We start from the raw sequence: 17,745 nt of genomic DNA on the forward strand, positions 1-17,745 counted from the left end.
GAGTGGAGTAAATATAGATAAATATCGAGTGATTATTTAAAGTCAAGAAACACCCTTAGGGTAGGCATATAAGTAGTATTTTAGGTGTGTGTATCTCAGGATAGTCAATCTACTCTTCTGGGCCAAGATTCTATGGACAGATGCCCAAGGAGAAGGTTCTCTATGGAAGGTTAGGGAAGCAGGTCTCTAGACTCAATTTTATTTGCCAGGTAGGAAGGTGGTAAAAGAGGATGATATTTTGGGTTGGAGTGACATCTAGGGTTTCCCCCAGATTGTGGGAGAAGGTTGAGACCATAGTTCTGGCTCTGTAAATTGTGCTTGTGTCGAAGAAGAGTGGAGATTCTCAGGACAGGGCACTGATCATGGAGAGAAGCTCTGTTACATCTTCTACTTCCTTGCTTTCACCTTATTTTTTTCTTCTTTGCTTGAAGTTGCTTTCCTTTTCTATCCTCAGTACTCTACGCAGTGGAAACTCAGGGTTTTTTTTAGAATTTTAGACAGTCATCTATTTTTCTACTCTTGAAAATTCAGGGAGGAGCCAGGAAAGGAGACTGAGAAGCAGGAGAAAAGGCACTTAACTAGCAGAGTCCAGAGGGGGGAATGTGTTTCCTGGCTGGAGGAAGGTATTTGAGGGTGGGGAAAGATAATTGGGTTCTGGGGAGCGCTCATGGAGGAAAGGAACCGTCCTTGGATGGAAGGGGGTCACTGAAATGAGGGAGCAACCTCCAAATGTGAGTTTAACATTTTCTTTAAAGTTGGGAGAGGTCTGAATTGGGTGGGAGGCCTGGTATTTAGAAGCAGTTCAAGGGAACCATCTGTCCTTAGAATAGGTTCTAGGATTGAGACTGTCCTGGAAGAGGTGGTGTTTTTTTTAGGGTAAGAGTCTTGGGTATGGCTTTGATAGTATTTCAGACTTGTGATTTATCTTTTGAATATAAATGGTGTCCACACCCCAGGACTTAGAGTTTGAAGGTAATGGAAATAAGAGCAACAGGATTTCCTCCAAGTGACATCTATGCAGAAGAGAGATTTCAGTTTCTTTTGGTGTCAGATGAGAATAAACTGGAATCTCAAGCCTTTTGAGGGGGTCATTTATAATCAATTCCACAGGGGGTTTGGGAGACCATTAGATCGTATCTCAACAATTATAGGTTCTCAGCAATGGTGCCTGACATCCCAAAAGAGAATCTCATACAGCCAGAATCATCACGTGCTTACTCATAGTATCAAAGTACCCTTACTCGCAAATTCACATAGGGTGTGAGGAAGCTCTCCCTTCATGTCTTGTCAGGAAGTTATGGAGTTGATAAGGCTGAAAGGAAGGGTTATCTAGGCTCAGAGCCTAAGTCGGCTTGGTGAGGAGATACTTCCTCTTCCTGAGCTCCTAAAGTTTTCCTCAGAGCCCTTAGTAGAAGACCTCAAGACACATGGCCTTTCTCCCATTGTAGCCTTGTAGTGACTACTACAAGCTGACTTAGTGCCTGCATGAGACATTATGATTCTGTGCCCACTCTTGCCCCTTTCCTAATCTCAAAGTATTGAGATCACTCTCAAAGAGTGAACGTTTTCCTGCCCATGCATATGGACATCCTAGAAATTTCTGGACCTGCCTGGACTGCACAGACCAAAAATATATTAGCAGCCTGGGCTTTGTAGTTCTTCATACCAGTAGTTGTATTTCTTTGAGGTGAAAGACCTGCTTTATGCATACGGTGTTGTATAGCCTGGGGCAAAACTTGGAGACTTAGGGGCTGTTCTACTTGTTGGACGGTGAGGGATATGAAGATGGGAAGTGTAGATTCTAAGAAGGTGGGAAAGAGACAGGTGGAAAGCAGTACTCTGAGTTCTGTATTACGTGACCCTCCATGCCAGGGCTAAGACATTGTCTTGGACCTCCCTGATGTTGATGCGAGCAGTGATGCTGACGCATTCCCATACATAACAAAGAGGAAAATCTGACTAGAGTGTTCCTAGGCCAGAAGCTTCACCACAGGGAGGATACTCTGGAAAGGGTTTTTCCAAGGTATATTTATGTACCTTATTGGGGATGCCGCTTTTGGGAAGGGTTAATGAAAAAAAGAATCAGGAGCTGCTATCTCGATGATCCCCCCCCCCCACACTTCAAACAGGTTTCTTTCAAAGCACACCAGACAAAGGATGGCTGTCCTGTCCCTAAAGCCCTCCAGAGAAGGGCTCCCTAAGTCAGTGCTCCAGAGCCTAGTGACCCTCTACACGGGTAAGTCCTGTCTTGCATCAAGCTTAAATTCATATCCCTGTGTGCCTCCTACCCCCAAAAAACTTGAACATCAAGGATAGTGTTGAAAGGGAAAGGAAGTCTCAAATGTGAAGAGAAGCATCCATGCCTGGTCTTGTGGTAGATGTGCAATTATGGTCTGATTTTTATGCATGAGTGAGATATAAGGCTGACTCTGTAAACAGTATTCAGAAATTATTTTATTAATTTATAGTTACATTATCGATAAGAGTCCCAGGATCCCGGGATCATGACCTGAGCCAAAGGCAGACACTTAACCAACTGAGCCAGCCAGGCGCCCCTTCCTTCCCCCTTTAATCACTGCTAGACAAACGGATGTCCTCCCTTTCTATTGGCGTCCCATGAATCCATTTCACATAAACCTTTTGTGTTACTCACAGACACTCCTCCCTGAACGTGCCTCCTGCATCCAGGGGGCTGAGCAATCATGGCAGTGTCTCTGGTGGCCTAGTGGGGTGAGGCTCATTATTGTAGTAGGGGATTATTTTCCCAGAATAATACCCTTCAGAGGAAGGTCATCAATGATGAAGAGGTGATATTCACATGGTACCAAGATTCTGTGTTGGTAAAGACCCAGAAACACTCATATTGTGCCCTAGACTAGTCACAGCTGCCTATAAGGTCCTATTTACCTAGAGGACAAAGTGAAACATAGTGACACTTTATTACAAATTGGAGCCTTGGTTACAAACCCTGAGGTGGAATTCTCACACTCTAGGTTAGACCCTATAGATAGCTCCTTACCTAAGCTAGGTTTGCCAGACAGACTAAAAACAAAGCTAGCTTTGCCCCTCTTCCCTAAGCTAAGACCCAGATTATGATGTTATTGCTGTAAATTAAAGAATGGTGAATCCCAACTATACCCACCCAAACCAGAGGAAAGGAGCAAATGGGTAAGATAGAACAGTATCTGCCCTGTGTCCACCTGCACCCTCATTGCACCTAGCTAGGGGAGAGAGGGCATTCAAATGGAGAGAGAGAGAGAGCACGCGAGCTGGCTCGGCCTTCTCCCCTGGCACCCAGGTTCCAGGCCTCCTGGTTCTCCTCCAGGCTCCCAGGCAGAGAGGAAGAGCTGGCCAAGCCTCCTTTCATGAAGCTCGCTTTTTGTTTTTAGCTTTTTATTATAGAACATTTCAAACCCATAAGACAGAAGAGAGAATGGTATAATGAACCCCCATGTGCCCATCAACAGTGATTAACACTTTGCCAATTATGTTTCATCTATTTCTCCCCACTTAATTGTTTTATTTTTATGTTTTCTAGATTATTTAAAACCAAATCACCGGTATCATGTCATTTTACCTGTAACTACTTCAGTATGTATCTCTGTTTGATGAGGACATTTTAAAAAACAACTATCATGCCATTAAGAAATCTAACACAATTAACACTGATTCTTTAAATTGTCTAATGTTCAGTTCATATTCAACTTTTTGTGATTGTCTTAGCAACATCCTTTTAGAGTTCATTTGTTTGACATAGGATCCAATCAGGGATTGCATTTTGTTATTATGATCCCATTCTATAACAGCTCTCCTTCCTTTTTTTCCTGTGCCACTGATTTGTAGAAGAGACCAGGCCATTTGTCCTGTAGAATGCTGAGTGACTCTTTTTGTGACTCACCTACCAACTTCCACTCTGGTGCAGTGACTCCACTCTTAGAAAAAGTGACCCCTACTCCTCCTTTGTGTGGGATATCTTGCTCTTGATCTGTCTCATCCTTGGGAAGTGGAGAAGGGTCCCCAAAGTCTGCCACCAAGTCCTGTTGATTCTACTTCCTTATTAAGCCCTTGAGTCCATCCACTTCTCCTCATCCCAATCCACTGCCTCCAGTCTCGCCCCACATTCCATTCATTACACCCCTGCCAGAGTGATCCTTCCAGAATGCATGTTTATGTTGTCCTCCTGTTTACAATCCTTCAGTGATGTGACATGCCATTAGCATAAAGTTCTAATTCTGTAAAACAGTTTACAAGACTCTTCGGGACTTGGCTTCTCCAGCTTCTCCATCCTCCTCTATTGGCATTGGCTCCTCACACTGTCTTCCAGCCGTATCTCCGTCAGCCATGCGCTCTCGCCTCTAGGTGGCGCCCGTGCTAGCCCCTCTGCCTCATCTGGCTGACTCCTGGTCCTTTCTCTGAGTCCCTGCGGAAATGTCCCTCCCTGTCCTATGCCGCCCGGGGCACCCTCACAGCACTGCCTATCTCCTGCACTAGACTGCGGGTCCCGGAGAGAAGAGCTGTGTGGTCTTACTCACTGCTGCATCTCCAGTATCTGGCACGATGCCTGACAGGAAGTATCTGCTACTACTTGTCAACTGCATGAATGAATTATTATGCTAATTTCTCAACAGGAAGGTGGGTAGCTGTTCAGAGTAGGAAAGTGCATGTGATGGGGCTTTTTATCTAAACTACATATTATACTAAAACTAACAACTTTAATACCTTGAATTGGTTTTGCACATTTCCTCCTAACAGCTCAGGATTTGAAGTTTGAAGCTATTACTTAATTTCACATTAATTTTTTTGGAACTTCTTATTGAATGGGTAATATGCACACCCAAATTCATTCTTTTTGTGCTTGGGATAATCATTCAAATTCACGCCCTTAGCTGCAAATAGAATCTGTGCTGACCCCCGAGAGAGCTCTTGTACTTGGGGTCAAATTACAGGCGAAGTATGTCTTCAGTACAGAACACATTTGAAATGCTTTTCAAATGGGTGCTGTTCAGATACTTTCACAGAAGAGGGACAATGTCAGAGGCCTGTCTGCCATGTTTCCACAGGCTCTTTGGGGGCTTGATATTGGACATCAAGCGGAAGGCCCCCTGGTACTGGAGCGACTACCGGGATGCACTCAGCTTACAGTGTTTGGCCTCCTTTCTGTTCCTGTACTGTGCCTGCATGTCACCTGTCATCACCTTTGGGGGATTGCTCGGAGAAGCCACTGAGGGGCGCATAGTAAGGACTTTTAACCACTTCTCTTGGTCCCAAACAAGACTTAAAATATTGTGCTGCCTGCCAAGTCCGCTGAGGGGAAAATCCCCTGGGCTAAGACTGAGGAGATTGGATTCTTTCTACTGAGTTACTGTGGTCTTCTGACTTCATACCAGACAGCAACAGTTTTCCCTTTAGAACAGACTCTCTTCTGCTTGATATCAATTTCAGTAGTTGATTGCCCAGTTGGATTACCTGGTGCTCAAAAGATGGAAAATGATATATCAATGTCTTTTGATATTTAAGGTGACTCTGACTGATGGCTCGTAGTGTGAATTGTATCATTGTGCTTTCTATGTATATTTCAGTACTGAATTGAATCACTGAAGAACAGGACTTAGTTAAGGAATCATATGTGGTTGGATTTGGGCACCTGAATTATCAAAGTGGTATCCATTTACAGGAGTATTAGATAGTGTGTACTCTTCACTCTTGCTAAGATGAAATACAAGCAAATGGCTTGTCGGGGCACACAAGAGAGCTAAGTCAGGAATGTACAGAAGCCCACATTACTGGTTACAGATGGGCTATGGGCTCTGATGATTTCTTTTCCCCCCTCAGAGTGCAATTGAATCCTTGTTTGGAGCCTCCATGACTGGGATTGCCTATTCCTTGTTTGCGGGACAGGCTCTCACCATCCTGGGAAGTACGGGGCCAGTGCTTGTATTTGAAAAGATTTTGTTCAAATTCTGCAAGTAAGACATTTGGTTTTCTGAAAACTCTAACTGGATGTGTTATTGTGTTGTTAGGATTGAATGCCAGGATCTTAGGCGAGTATAAGGAGGCAAATATTACTCTGGATTGTAAAACCCGGAAGAAGAACATCATTTGGTCTGTTGTCCTGCCCCCCGGGTAGTACCGTACCTAAAATAAAGTCTTAAAGAGCTTTATTAATGTCCCTCAGCCATCACTGAAGTCTTCACTTTTTATCTTAAAAAAAAAAAAAGTTCCCTAGCTAATTCGGATTCCTCTATTTTTATTTCAAGTCCATTTTTAATTTGGCCTAATATGCCCCCTTCATATTCTGGTTGCTAGTGATGGTAGGGACTTGGCAGCGCCCTTGTTTCCCTACTTTTCCTATAAGATCTTTTCTTCATTTTGCATTAGGAGTAGGAACATGTGGAACAAGGGCGAGCTCCTTTTTCCTAGCTGCAAGAATAAGATCTGAATCACGTTGGCTGGTAACGGCAGAAATGGGTGAGGGGCAATACCTTCCTTCTCTGCTTCCCACGTCCTTGCTGTGGCAAATACCAGCTGCGGAGCAGATCTTTTGTCACAGCTGTCCCTGGGCAACCTTTAGGAGGGAAGGGCAGTCAGAATTAGGGATAAACTAGGTCACAATACTTGAATGGGTACTACGAGATGAACTAACCACATTTCTGACCCTTTGTCTTGTAATTCGTCCATCCATACTTTCTGATGAACCTTGGTCTTGTTTCAGAGACTACGCTCTTTCATACCTCTCCCTGCGAGCTTGTATTGGACTGTGGACCGCCTTCCTGTGTATTGTCCTTGTGGCAACCGATGCCAGTTCCCTTGTCTGTTACATTACCCGCTTCACGGAAGAAGCGTTTGCCTCCCTGATTTGCATTATTTTCATCTATGAAGCCATAGAAAAGCTGATTCACCTGGCAGAGACCTACCCCATCCACATGCACAGCCAGCTGGACCACCTTAGCCTGTATTAGTAAGTATGCTTTCTGCTTGTCTTTTTTTTTTTTTTAATTGAGCAGAAGGCCTGAGTTTATTTGCTGGATACAGTGTACCAGGCAGTACTTGTAGCTTGTGTTAAGGAATAAGGAAGGGTCTTGGCCCTCTCACTGGGAAATAGGGCTCAGGTGGGGATGTGGAGACTTGGGGGACATGCCCCAGAGGAGAACAATTAGGAGTAATGATGGAGAGGATGGATTAAGAGTGAAACTCAGGGCACATGAGAACTGCTTTCCAGAGCATGGCCTTTGGTTCAGGCATGAGACAAAAATGGGCTGCAAAGGGAGTGGGGAGTGTTCAAGTGAGTTGTTGGGAGGGACTTCTTTTTGCAAGGATTTGTGAGTCCCTGGACCATGTTATCAAGATTCTCTGAAAGTATGTACAGGCTACTCTTAGGAATCATTAGGTAGAGATATAATAGTAATTCCTGAGAGTTCCACGGGCCTCTTACTTTGTTTCCTAAAGATCTAATAATCTATTTAGTTACCTAGATTTCAACCCAAGAGACTGTTTTCTTCACATATTTAATACAGTTTGGATCAGCTGGAAATGAAACCCAGTATTTGGCTGTGTTTTCAACCATCTAGGAGAGTCTGGTCCTATAAAACATTTCTTCTCTGGAATAGTATTCTCCAAATTATGACAAAACACCCTCAACCTTTAGCTCTATCCATCAAGTTCCCTCCCTGCTGGCCGTACATTTCTGATGAGGAGGGTCTGGTTGTGAAGCGAACAATTTCAACCTGAAACTGAGCAGAGAGAGCAGACTGCATGGAGGTGTCTGTCACCTAGCCACAGATACACTTCTGTAGATTTTGCTTATCCATTTATTAACCTTTTGAAGGTCCAAATTCATAAAAAATTTGTTAGAATTTTGAAATTATTTTATTACAAAATAACAACCATTGAGGGTATGATTTTTAAAGCCTTGTGGATTGCCGATGGGCATTGGGGTAAGGTTCATTCTTTGACCTTTTTAAAAATCATATATTCAGGGGTGCCTGGGTGGCTCAGTCGTTGGGCGTCTGCTTTCGGCTCGGGTCATGATCTCTGCTCAGCAGGGAGCCTGCTTCTCCCTCTCCCACTCCCCCTGCTTGTGTTCCCTCTTTCGCTGTGTCTCTGTCAAATAAACAAATAAAATCTTAAAAAAAAATCATATATTCATTTAACAAATATTTGTTGGGAACCTACTATGTGCCAGGCACTGTTTTAGGCCCTCAAAACATAAGGCATGACAGACAAAGGATCTACCTTCCTGAGGCTTATATCCCAGTGGGAGAAGACAGACAAAAGTAACCAGCCCTGGATTGAGTAGACTTTGGGTCAGGATACTGTAATTCTGTGTTAGTAAAGCTCAAGATGGTATTTTTCTTAGTTGCATTCCACTGTTGGAGCTGTGAAGCTAGAACTCTCCAACTCTTTAAATGATTTTATGTTAGTATGTGTTGAACTGATTTTTAAATTTTTAAATTAATTACTTAATTTTTTAAAAGATTTTATTTATTTGAGAGAGAGAGGGTGGGAGGGAGAGAGAAAATGCAAGTTGGGGGAAGGGCAGAGGGAGAGGGAGAAGCAGACGCCTCCCTGACCTGGGGCTCCATCTGAAGACCCGGGGATCATGACCTGAGCTGAAGGCAGACGCTTAAATGACTGAGCCACCCAGGCGCCACTGGAACTGAATTTTTAAGAGCAGTTTAGGTTCACAGCAAAATTGAGCAGAAGATGCAGAGAGTTCCCATCTACCCTCTGCTCCCACACATGTGCAGGTCCTCTGCTGTCACCATCCCATATACCAGAGTGGTAAGTTTGTTGCAACCAATGAATTTACATTGATACATCATTATCGCCCAAAGTCCATAGTTTACGTTAGGGTTCACTCTTGGTATTATACATTCTGTGGGTTTTGATGAATCTATAATGATATATCCACTATTATAATATCATACAGAATAGTTTCACTGCCTTAAAAATCCTCTGTGCTCTGCCTACTCATCCCTTGCTAACACTCCAACCCCGGCAACCACTGATCTTTTCTAGCATCTTCATAGTTGTGCCTTTTCCGCAATGTCATATAGTTGTAATCATGCAGTATATAGGCTTTTCAGACTGGCTTTGTTCACATAGTATTATCTCCTTAAAGGTCTTTTATGTCTTTTAATGCCTTGATAGTTTGTTTCTTTTTAGTGCTGAATAATAGTACATTGTCTAGGTATTCTATAGCTCATCCATTCACCTACTAAAGGACATCTTCGTTGCTTCCAAGTTTGGAATTGATTTTTTTTAAGGTTTATTTATTTATTTTAGAGAGAGAGAGAGAGAAAGAGAGCATGGGTTGGGGTGGGGGAGCAAAGGGAGAGGGAGAGAGTCCCAAGCAGACTCTGTGCTGAGTGCGGATCCATGACCCGGAGATCACAACCTGAGCGGAAACCAAGAGTCTGACGTTCAACCAACTGCGCCATCCAGCCACACCTGGAATTGATTTTTTATACCTAAATATAGGACTTTATAGCTTTCCCAATTACTTTTCATTTTGTTGGTTTCCTCCTATTACAATCTGTTGAGATCTTTTTGTATTTTAATTTTGTCATACTAGATGGTTAGAAGGCATGCCCATTAAATTTACAGATGATACAAAGTTGGTGGGAATGGCTATGTAGTTGTGTATACTGGGAGCCAGTTCAAGCATGAAGCATGTTGGGACTGGGAAGTAACATGGTGGCCAGTGGGACAAGTCTGATCTGGTCTGGTTAGATGAAAGAGGAGGCTACTGTGGTGGGATATTACCAGGAATAATGCAGTGAAGAGCTTGCATCACAATTCCAGGAGACTCTGATTTTTATTTTTATTTTAATTTTTTTAAAGAGTTTATTTATTTATTTGACAGAGAAAGAGCACAAGCAGGGGGAGCGGCAGACAGGGGGAGAGAAGCAGGCTCCCCATTGAGCAAGGAGCCCCATACCCTGGGATCATGATCTGAGCCGAAGGCAAACACTCAACCAACTGAGCCACCCAAGCATCTCAAGACTCTGATTTTTAGAGCAAGAATGTGACGGGATATAGGGAGCAAGAAGGAGATAGCCAGGCTTGGAGGAGACTGTTGAGAGCTGACTAGGGTATCAGGTCCTCCTTGCTCTGTAGATTGAATTTCAAGGGAAGGGCCTGAGAGAAAGAAACTAAGCAGGAAACGACCAGGGCTCATTCTGGGCACATGAGGCACCGAGCGTGGTTGTCGGCACAATTTAATTCAAGACCCACATGCTGATTTGTGTCTGTCTTTAGTAATGGCTGACTGAAAAATAAGGGTGTGGTTGGGCTTACGCCTGGGCCTCAAGCAACAGGACCAATCTCAGGGATCTGAAGCAGGCAAAGGAGCAACAAGGCAGGCTCTGACAGAGCCTTTAGCCCAGTCATGGCTAAAAGTATTTAAAGATTTTATTTATTTATTTGCCAGAGAGAGAGCGTGCACACAAGCAGGGGGAGTGGCAGGCAGAGGGAGAAGCAGGCTCCCTGATGTGGGACTCGATCCCAGGACCCTGGGACCATGACCTGGGCCGAAGGCAGACACTTAACCGACTGAGCCACCCAGGCATCCCATGGCTAAAAGTATTTAATGGAGTACTTGGCTGCTTTCTTCAGGAATCTTTTTCCTTTTCCCCTTAGCTGCAGGTGTACTCCCCCAGAAAACCCCAACAATCATACCCTACAGTACTGGAAGGACCACAATATCGTGACGACAGAAGTCCACTGGGCCAACCTGACTGTTAGTGTAAGTCTGGGAGCTGCATTATGGCACTGTGACTGCCAGGGGGAAGCTCGGTAGCCCTTCCGCAAGGTCTGGCGTTTTCAAAAACAAAGTTCTTTTTTATTTAAACTATTCTTACTGACCCTTTCTCCCCCTTCAGAAGTCCTCTTGTATATAAAGGGAAAAGAAGATTGCTTTCCTCTTCTCTCCCAGACACCCCCTACCAGGCGACCCTGCGCTAGGGATATGTGGGCATGACACCAGGCAGGGCGGGGGGCACACCCAGATGCGGTGAGGCTTGGAGAACATTCAGACTGGGAAGTGCTCTGTCATATAAACACTACACATTGCCAGGGCCCTCCCAGAACTGCATGCTTGCTTGGGACCATCCTGGCTTCATTTCCAAAAGTGCCTAGGGATGAGAAGTCATTGCCATGCTCGGAAGGGGCCAGTGTAAGCGGCAGCACCACGCTGCGTGGAGGTCGGGCGGACGCGGCTGGCAGCCTGCGCTCCCCGCGTACCCCCGGCCACTGCCGGGTGACAGTGAGCGGTGGGCCTCGAAGGCCAGAGCTGTCGATTTCCTTGTGCCTGCCTCTTGTCACCCAGAATGCTTGCTCCTCCAGGAATGCCAGGAGATGCATGGAGAGTTCACGGGATCTGCGTGTGGCCATCATGGGCCCTATACTCCTGACGTGCTCTTTTGGTCCTGCATTCTCTTCTTCACCACCTTCATCCTCTCGAGCACCTTAAAGACATTTAAGACAAGCCGCTACTTCCCAACCAGAGTAGGTAGCATGCTCACAAGTTACTTTTGCGTTAGAATTCTAATGTAACGGAGTTGATTCTCAGCCTCCACACTGCCTGCTGGGTGGAGTGGCAGGTGGCAAGCTCCACATGTCCCGGTAAGCCACACTATGGCATTCTTTTCTTCCAGTGTCTGGCAACCTTTCATCAATGTGTGGTGTGGGATGAGGCATTAATACTTAAAAATTTTGTTTAAAAGTGCCAGGTGATGGGTGCCTTGCTGGCTCATTCAGTAGCGCATGTGACTCTTCTTTTTTTGTTTTTTAACTAGGTTCCATGCCCAGCGTGGAGCCCAACTGAGGGCTTGAACTCACAGCCCTGAGATCAAGACCTGAGCTAAGATCAAGAGTCAGATAGCTAACCAACTCTAGCCACATTAGGGGTAGAGATTACTTAAAAAAAAAAAAGGTCAGGTGGTTTAAGGTGGTTCTCTAAAAGCTATTAACTCTCATGTCCAGAATGCTGTTAAGTTTCATTTCCAGAATGCTGGGACATGTAGCATACAATAGCTAGAGCTTGCTCCTAGATATAGTAAATTAGGATGATCACTTTGGATGCATAGGGGACCTTGCCAGGGATGGCTCTTGTGGCAGCTTGTGAAATCACTGGTCACCTCGACAGCAGCAGCCACAATGCTCCTGAGTTGGTTTGCATGACTGTTTGAAGCCTCAACGATCCTTCCTGATGCAGATGGCACTGTCCGATCGTGACCAGTTTCAGCAGGGCAGAGTTAGAGGCTGGGTGTGGAGTGGCTAAAAGGGGCCACTTTTGCTTTGAAAGGGAGTTCAAATGAGGAGAAATGGTGGTTTTTCTGTAACCGAGGGTTCAATCGGGTGCATTTGCAGAGCAGGAAGTCTGAATGGGGGGGGGAGCTCAGTTGCTTAGATATTTACGGTACACACATGCATGACTAAAACACATTCTTAGATTTCAGTGAGACTACACGGTAGTCAAGGGAAGCATATATCAAATAAGTTCTGGGTCATTGTTTCTGGTCTGGACAAATAGTTAATAAGTGGCGGTTCTCTACTAGCTATTTGCCCAGGCCTGGGTTAAGTGCTAGGAGGGATATAAAAGAAGTTTTTTTTTTAAATTTTTATTTTATTTTATTTTTTTTAAAGATTTTATTTATTTATTTGACAGAGAGAGACACAGTGAGAGAGGGAACACAAGCAGAGGGAGAGGGAGAAGCAGGCTTCCTGCTGAGCAGGGAGCCCAACGCAGGGCTTGATCCCAGGAGCCTGGGATCATGACCTGAGCTGAAGGCAGACACTTAACAACTGAGCCACCCAGGCGCCCCGAAAAGAAGTTTTTTTTTTTTTTTTAAAGATTTTATTTATTCATTTGAGAGAAAAAGCGAGCACAGGAGTGGGGGAAGGGGCAGAGGGAGAAGCAGACTCCCCGCTGAGCAGGCAGCCTGACGTGGGGCTCGATCCCAGGACCCTGGGATCATGACCTGAGCCAAAGGCAGACACTTAACCGACTGAGCCATCCAGGCGCCCCAAAGGAAGTTTAGAATATGGTTTCTGCCATCATCTAGGAAGGGGAAACATATGAAACATACAGGTCCATAGGAGACAGCAGTAGAGAGTTGGGTGTCAGGGCCATAGGAGTTCAGAGGGGAGAGGGCCACTGGACCCCAGGCTGGTCAGAGGAACCCAAAATGGCTCATGATGGTGGGGGCAGGTACAGGTGCAGAGAATTTGTGTAACATTCAGAAGAAAACTAATAAAACCAGGTTCAGGGAGCCGGAAACCTCAGGTTTCAAAGGAAAGCAAAGTCAGGTTAAGATATATTTTGGCTTAGATATATTTTGCTCGATCTCTGTTGGAAGTTCAGATTAAGGCAGGCACTGGGCATTTTAGAGGCATTGTATTTTATTAAAGCTACACTAAACTATAAAGCCCTCTGGGGCACAAAACGGTGAGAAGTGCTATAGAGAAAATGAAGCAGGAAAGGAGTAGAGGAGGTGCTGGAGTGGAGGGTGGTGTCATCGGAGATGACCTCAAGGAGAAGGTGATATATGCGTGAACATAAAGGGGGTGAGGGAGCTACCTGAGAGGTTACCTGGAGAAAAAGCATTCCAGGTCTCTGAGCAAGCACAGAGACCCTGAGGTGGGAGTGAGTCTGGCACATGTAAGAAACAAGACAGTGGTCTGTGTGACTGGAGCAGAGTGAGCAAGCGGAGAAGCCCTAGAAGCTGGGCTCAGGGAGGTGATGACTGCAGTGTGCGGGCCTCACAGGCCAAGGCCTTTTGGGTGTTCACCTCAGTGAAATGAGGCACCATTTCAGGGTTTTCATGGAGGAGTGACCTTATCCAACTTCTGTTTTCAATGATCAGTCTGGCAGCTTTCAAGAAGGGCAGAGCAAGGTTTTAATTTTTTTATTTTTTTAAAATTTATTTGAGAGAGAGAGAGAGCATGAGAAGCAGACTCCCCATTGAGTGGGGAGCCTGATGCGGGGCTCAATCCCGGGACTCCGGGATTGTGACCTGAGCCGAAGGCAGCCGCTTAACTGACTGAGCCACCCAGGCTCCCCAAGGGCAGAGTAAGGTTAAGGGTCTGCTGTACTTACCGGGACAAGAGCTGATGGTGAACTTGATCTGGATAGGAACAGTGGAAGTGGTGACAGGTGCTCAGATCCGGGATAGATTCTGAAGGTGGAGCCAACAGGACTCGCGTGCAGGTAGATGAGGTGTTGGACATGAGGGAGAAGAGGAGTCAATGCTGCCGCCAAGGTTCTTGGCTGGCACAAATGGACCTTGACTGGTCCCAGAAAATCTTATTCCAAGTTCTCAGAACTATTGCCTACACCTGGGCATGAGTGCTCCGAACAGAACTCTTCACAGTCAGGGTGGTGACATGAGAGTTTGTTGGATAGATCCTTCTCCCCCATCATATCCACCCTTTTGGGGTATTAACTTGGACATATTAACATATTCCTGTTGTTGAAATATGCTTATATTAATTCAATTATAAAACGAAAACATGCTTCTGAGGACTTTTAAAACTTTTATAATACTAAATTATTTTCTACTGAATTTAACCTACTAAAACACTTTTCCAATCCTTTCTCATGCCAGGTACGCTCCATGGTGAGTGACTTTGCTGTCTTCCTCACTATCTTCACAATGGTGATCATTGACTTTTTGATTGGAGTCCCATCACCAAAACTTCAAGTTCCCAGTGTGTTCAAGGTAAACAACTTTCAGGACACATGGTGCCCTCACATGGTTTCCTAGAATCTGCTCCCAAGTTAATCTCAAAGGCCTTACCATACCCGAATCCTGTGTTCTGCAGTGCCCTCCATCTGAACTTTGCTCCTCATTCCTTACCTTTTAGAAGAGCAAACTCTTCAGGCTTGGCTGAATTCAAGCCTGAAAAGTCTGAGAACAGAACCCTAAAGTGGTTTAATGAATGAAAAGTTATGATTTAAAACAATGGAATGCACATGTTTACTTACATACCACATTTGGTGGAAATGTGGGGTCCCTGGAACAAATATGGTTAACAGCTCTTTCATGGAGCATCAACTCTCTAAGGGCACTGGAAGGGATAAAGAAGCTGGATTAGGACTTGGCCCCTGTCCTCAAGGATCTTGCCATGTGAAGAGGTGAGTGGGCCAGGGGGCCTCACCAACAGTGTAGTGTTCCTGCCAGAGTAACCAGGACAGCTCTTCAGCCCTATTTCATTGTTTCTTTGTGTAACTCTCTATAATCTGTAATACATTGCCCAAAATATATTTTCCCCAAAGATACAAATGTAGTGATCTGAAGGGGCACATGCACCCCAATGTTTATAGCAGCAATGTCCACAATAGCCAAACTATGGAAAGAGCCTAGATGTCCATCAACAGATGAATGGATAAAGAAGATGTGGTATATATATACAATGGAATATTATGCAGCCATCAAAAGGATGAAATCTTGCCATTTGCAACGACGTGGTAGAACTAGAGGGTATTACGCTAAGTGAAATAAGTCAATCAGAGAAAGACAAGTATCATATGATCTCACTGATATGAGGAATTTGAGAAACAAGACAGAGGATCATAGGGGAAAGCAGGGAAAAATGAAACAAGACAAAACCGGAGAGGGAGACAAACCATAAGAGACTCTTAATCTCAGGAAACAAACTGAAGGTTGTTGGAGTGGAGGGGAGAGGAAGGGATGGGGTGGCTGGGTGATGGACATTAGGGAGGGTAGGTACTATGGTGAGCACTTTGAATTGTGTAAGACTGATGAATCACAGACCTGTACCCCTGAAACAAATAATACATTATATGTTAATTTAAAAAATTAAAAAAATTTTTGCACAAAATGTATACAAAAAAATCAAACAAATGATCATATGGGGGACTCTAGATCTATTTCATTTGAGGGGCACTGAGTAACACAGAGGATGGGAAGCTGAGCTCGGTTCCACAGGCCCCACAAGAGCAGAGGGGAGGGAAAGCCTGGGTGTCCTCAGTGCCCTGAGAAGAATCCTACAATGAGAAGGCAGGAGAGTCTGGGGAGGAGAAGGAAGATGGGAATAAAGGCAGTCCTTGGCTTATAAACATCCCTGTACCGTGCGCCTTTGTCTTCCCTTTCTTTTTCTCTCCCTCCCTGAAATAGGCCTGGTTAAAAATATCTTTTTCCATATTGCCTGAAAAATTTTAATTTTATTTTGTTAAATGCACTGCAATGCCATCAGTTAGAAATTTGTGGATTAAAAAACACCCTCTTTAAAAATATAATTCCTCCGAGAATATGTCATTCTCACCTTTGAATGAGTGCAGTCAGCTTTCTCTCTAATACCTAGCTGAGGTCACCCCACCAGGAGGAATGGATTTGGTGTAAAAATAAGTAATTTGATAACATTAAGTAGTCCTTGGAAAGGTTCCCTGATGGGTAGGCTTAAGATAGTCAGAAGGTACTGAATTTCTGGGACATCTGGGAAGAAGGCCTCTGGGAGGTGGGAGAGAGATAAGAAGGGAAAATGGGAGAATGTCAAGGAAAATGTTGCTCATTGGCAGGCCTCGCTTTCAGGAAGCAGAGAAGAAATTTTCTTCCTTCTTTCCTTCCCTATTATGTCACATGGCCCCTGGTGATTAAGATCCAATCCAAAGGCCAGTACTATTACTGGTGTGTTAATGTCAGTCAGAGGTTTGTTTTTTTTTTAAGATTTTTAAAAATTTATTCATTTGAGAGAGAGAGTGCGAGGGAGTGAGGGCACGAGCGGGGGTGGTGGTCAGAGGGGAGAGGGAGAAACAGACTCCCTGCTAAGCAGGGAGCTTGATTCCAGGACCCCGGGACTGTGACCTGAGCTGAAGGCAGACGCTTGATCAACTGAGCCACCCAGGCGCCCCATGTAGGTCAGAGTTTAGTAAATTCTTGTGTTGACCTGAGAATTTAACTATCACTTAAAACATTGTTACTAAGGAGACATGGATTCTATAAACTTTCAGAACTTAACCCATTCATAATTTGGGATTTGTTGGCATTATTGATCAGTCTTTGAATCCTAGAGTTGTGACCAATATGGACCCAACTACTTTGGATATAACAGTCTTTGCTTTGTTCATTGAGTTTGGGTTAATTCTGGGCCATTTTGTATCCCTGGCCTTTTATCTTCCATTACTACTTGCCAAACAAGGGGAGCGTTTCTTCCCCAGAGTACCCTGGAAGGGGTTTGAGGATCTAGGAGAGTTTAGGTATGTCATTAACACTCAAACAAGATTTATGAACAGTAGTGGTCTTACAGGGGTATTGGAGAGGGTCCTAGACCTAACAAGCTCCCAAGTTCAGTAGTCTTGGGCTCTTCTCTCAAGTCTCTAGTACCTGGGCTCCTGTTTCACATGCCTTCATCCCTGGACCAATACAATCTAAGCCCATGAGATTCCAAGCAACTGGCTCTACTCTGCCTTTATTTGTGCTGTAGACATACATTATATGGCTTCTGGAGGGAAGCAGTCCAAAATCTGGAGGAGGATAGTCAAAATTATTTATATTTGCCTCAATTATAATTGTATTAAAATTCTTTTTTGACAACGGATTTTGTTATTTTACTTGGACTAACGTTCAGATAAATTTCTTTCTCTGTATGTGGGTTTGGAGAGTAGGGGAAGAAGTAAAGGATTAATGAATATTTCACAGGGAGTTGATAATCGAGGATTGACTCAAAGGGAATTTGGAACAAGGTCATAGATTTCTTAAGGAGTTGCTCTATTTCATGACT

The 17,745-nt window shown here is 44.4% G+C and overlaps 1 protein-coding gene across 3 annotated transcripts in view; it reads left to right on the top strand.

Moving 5' to 3' along the window:
* The window catches only part of SLC4A8 (solute carrier family 4 member 8), a 72,781-nt gene that overhangs the window by 31,325 nt on the left and 23,711 nt on the right, over positions 1-17,745 (top strand). For 2 of the 3 annotated variants that reach the window (XM_036098861.2, XM_036098863.2), the window contains exons 12-17: positions 5,061-5,235; positions 5,833-5,966; positions 6,713-6,958; positions 10,642-10,747; positions 11,347-11,508; positions 14,610-14,723. In XM_036098861.2, coding sequence (XP_035954754.1) covers positions 5,061-5,235; positions 5,833-5,966; positions 6,713-6,958; positions 10,642-10,747; positions 11,347-11,508; positions 14,610-14,723 — 937 coding nt within the window. The remainder of the gene's footprint in view (positions 1-5,060; positions 5,236-5,832; positions 5,967-6,712; positions 6,959-10,641; positions 10,748-11,346; positions 11,509-14,609; positions 14,724-17,745) is intronic. The other variant, XM_036098864.2, reaches the window with a different exon arrangement.

The sequence above is a fragment of the Halichoerus grypus genome, chromosome 6 (genome assembly GCF_964656455.1).
Source record: "Halichoerus grypus chromosome 6, mHalGry1.hap1.1, whole genome shotgun sequence".
In the NCBI taxonomy this organism is placed as follows: Eukaryota; Metazoa; Chordata; class Mammalia; order Carnivora; family Phocidae; genus Halichoerus; species Halichoerus grypus.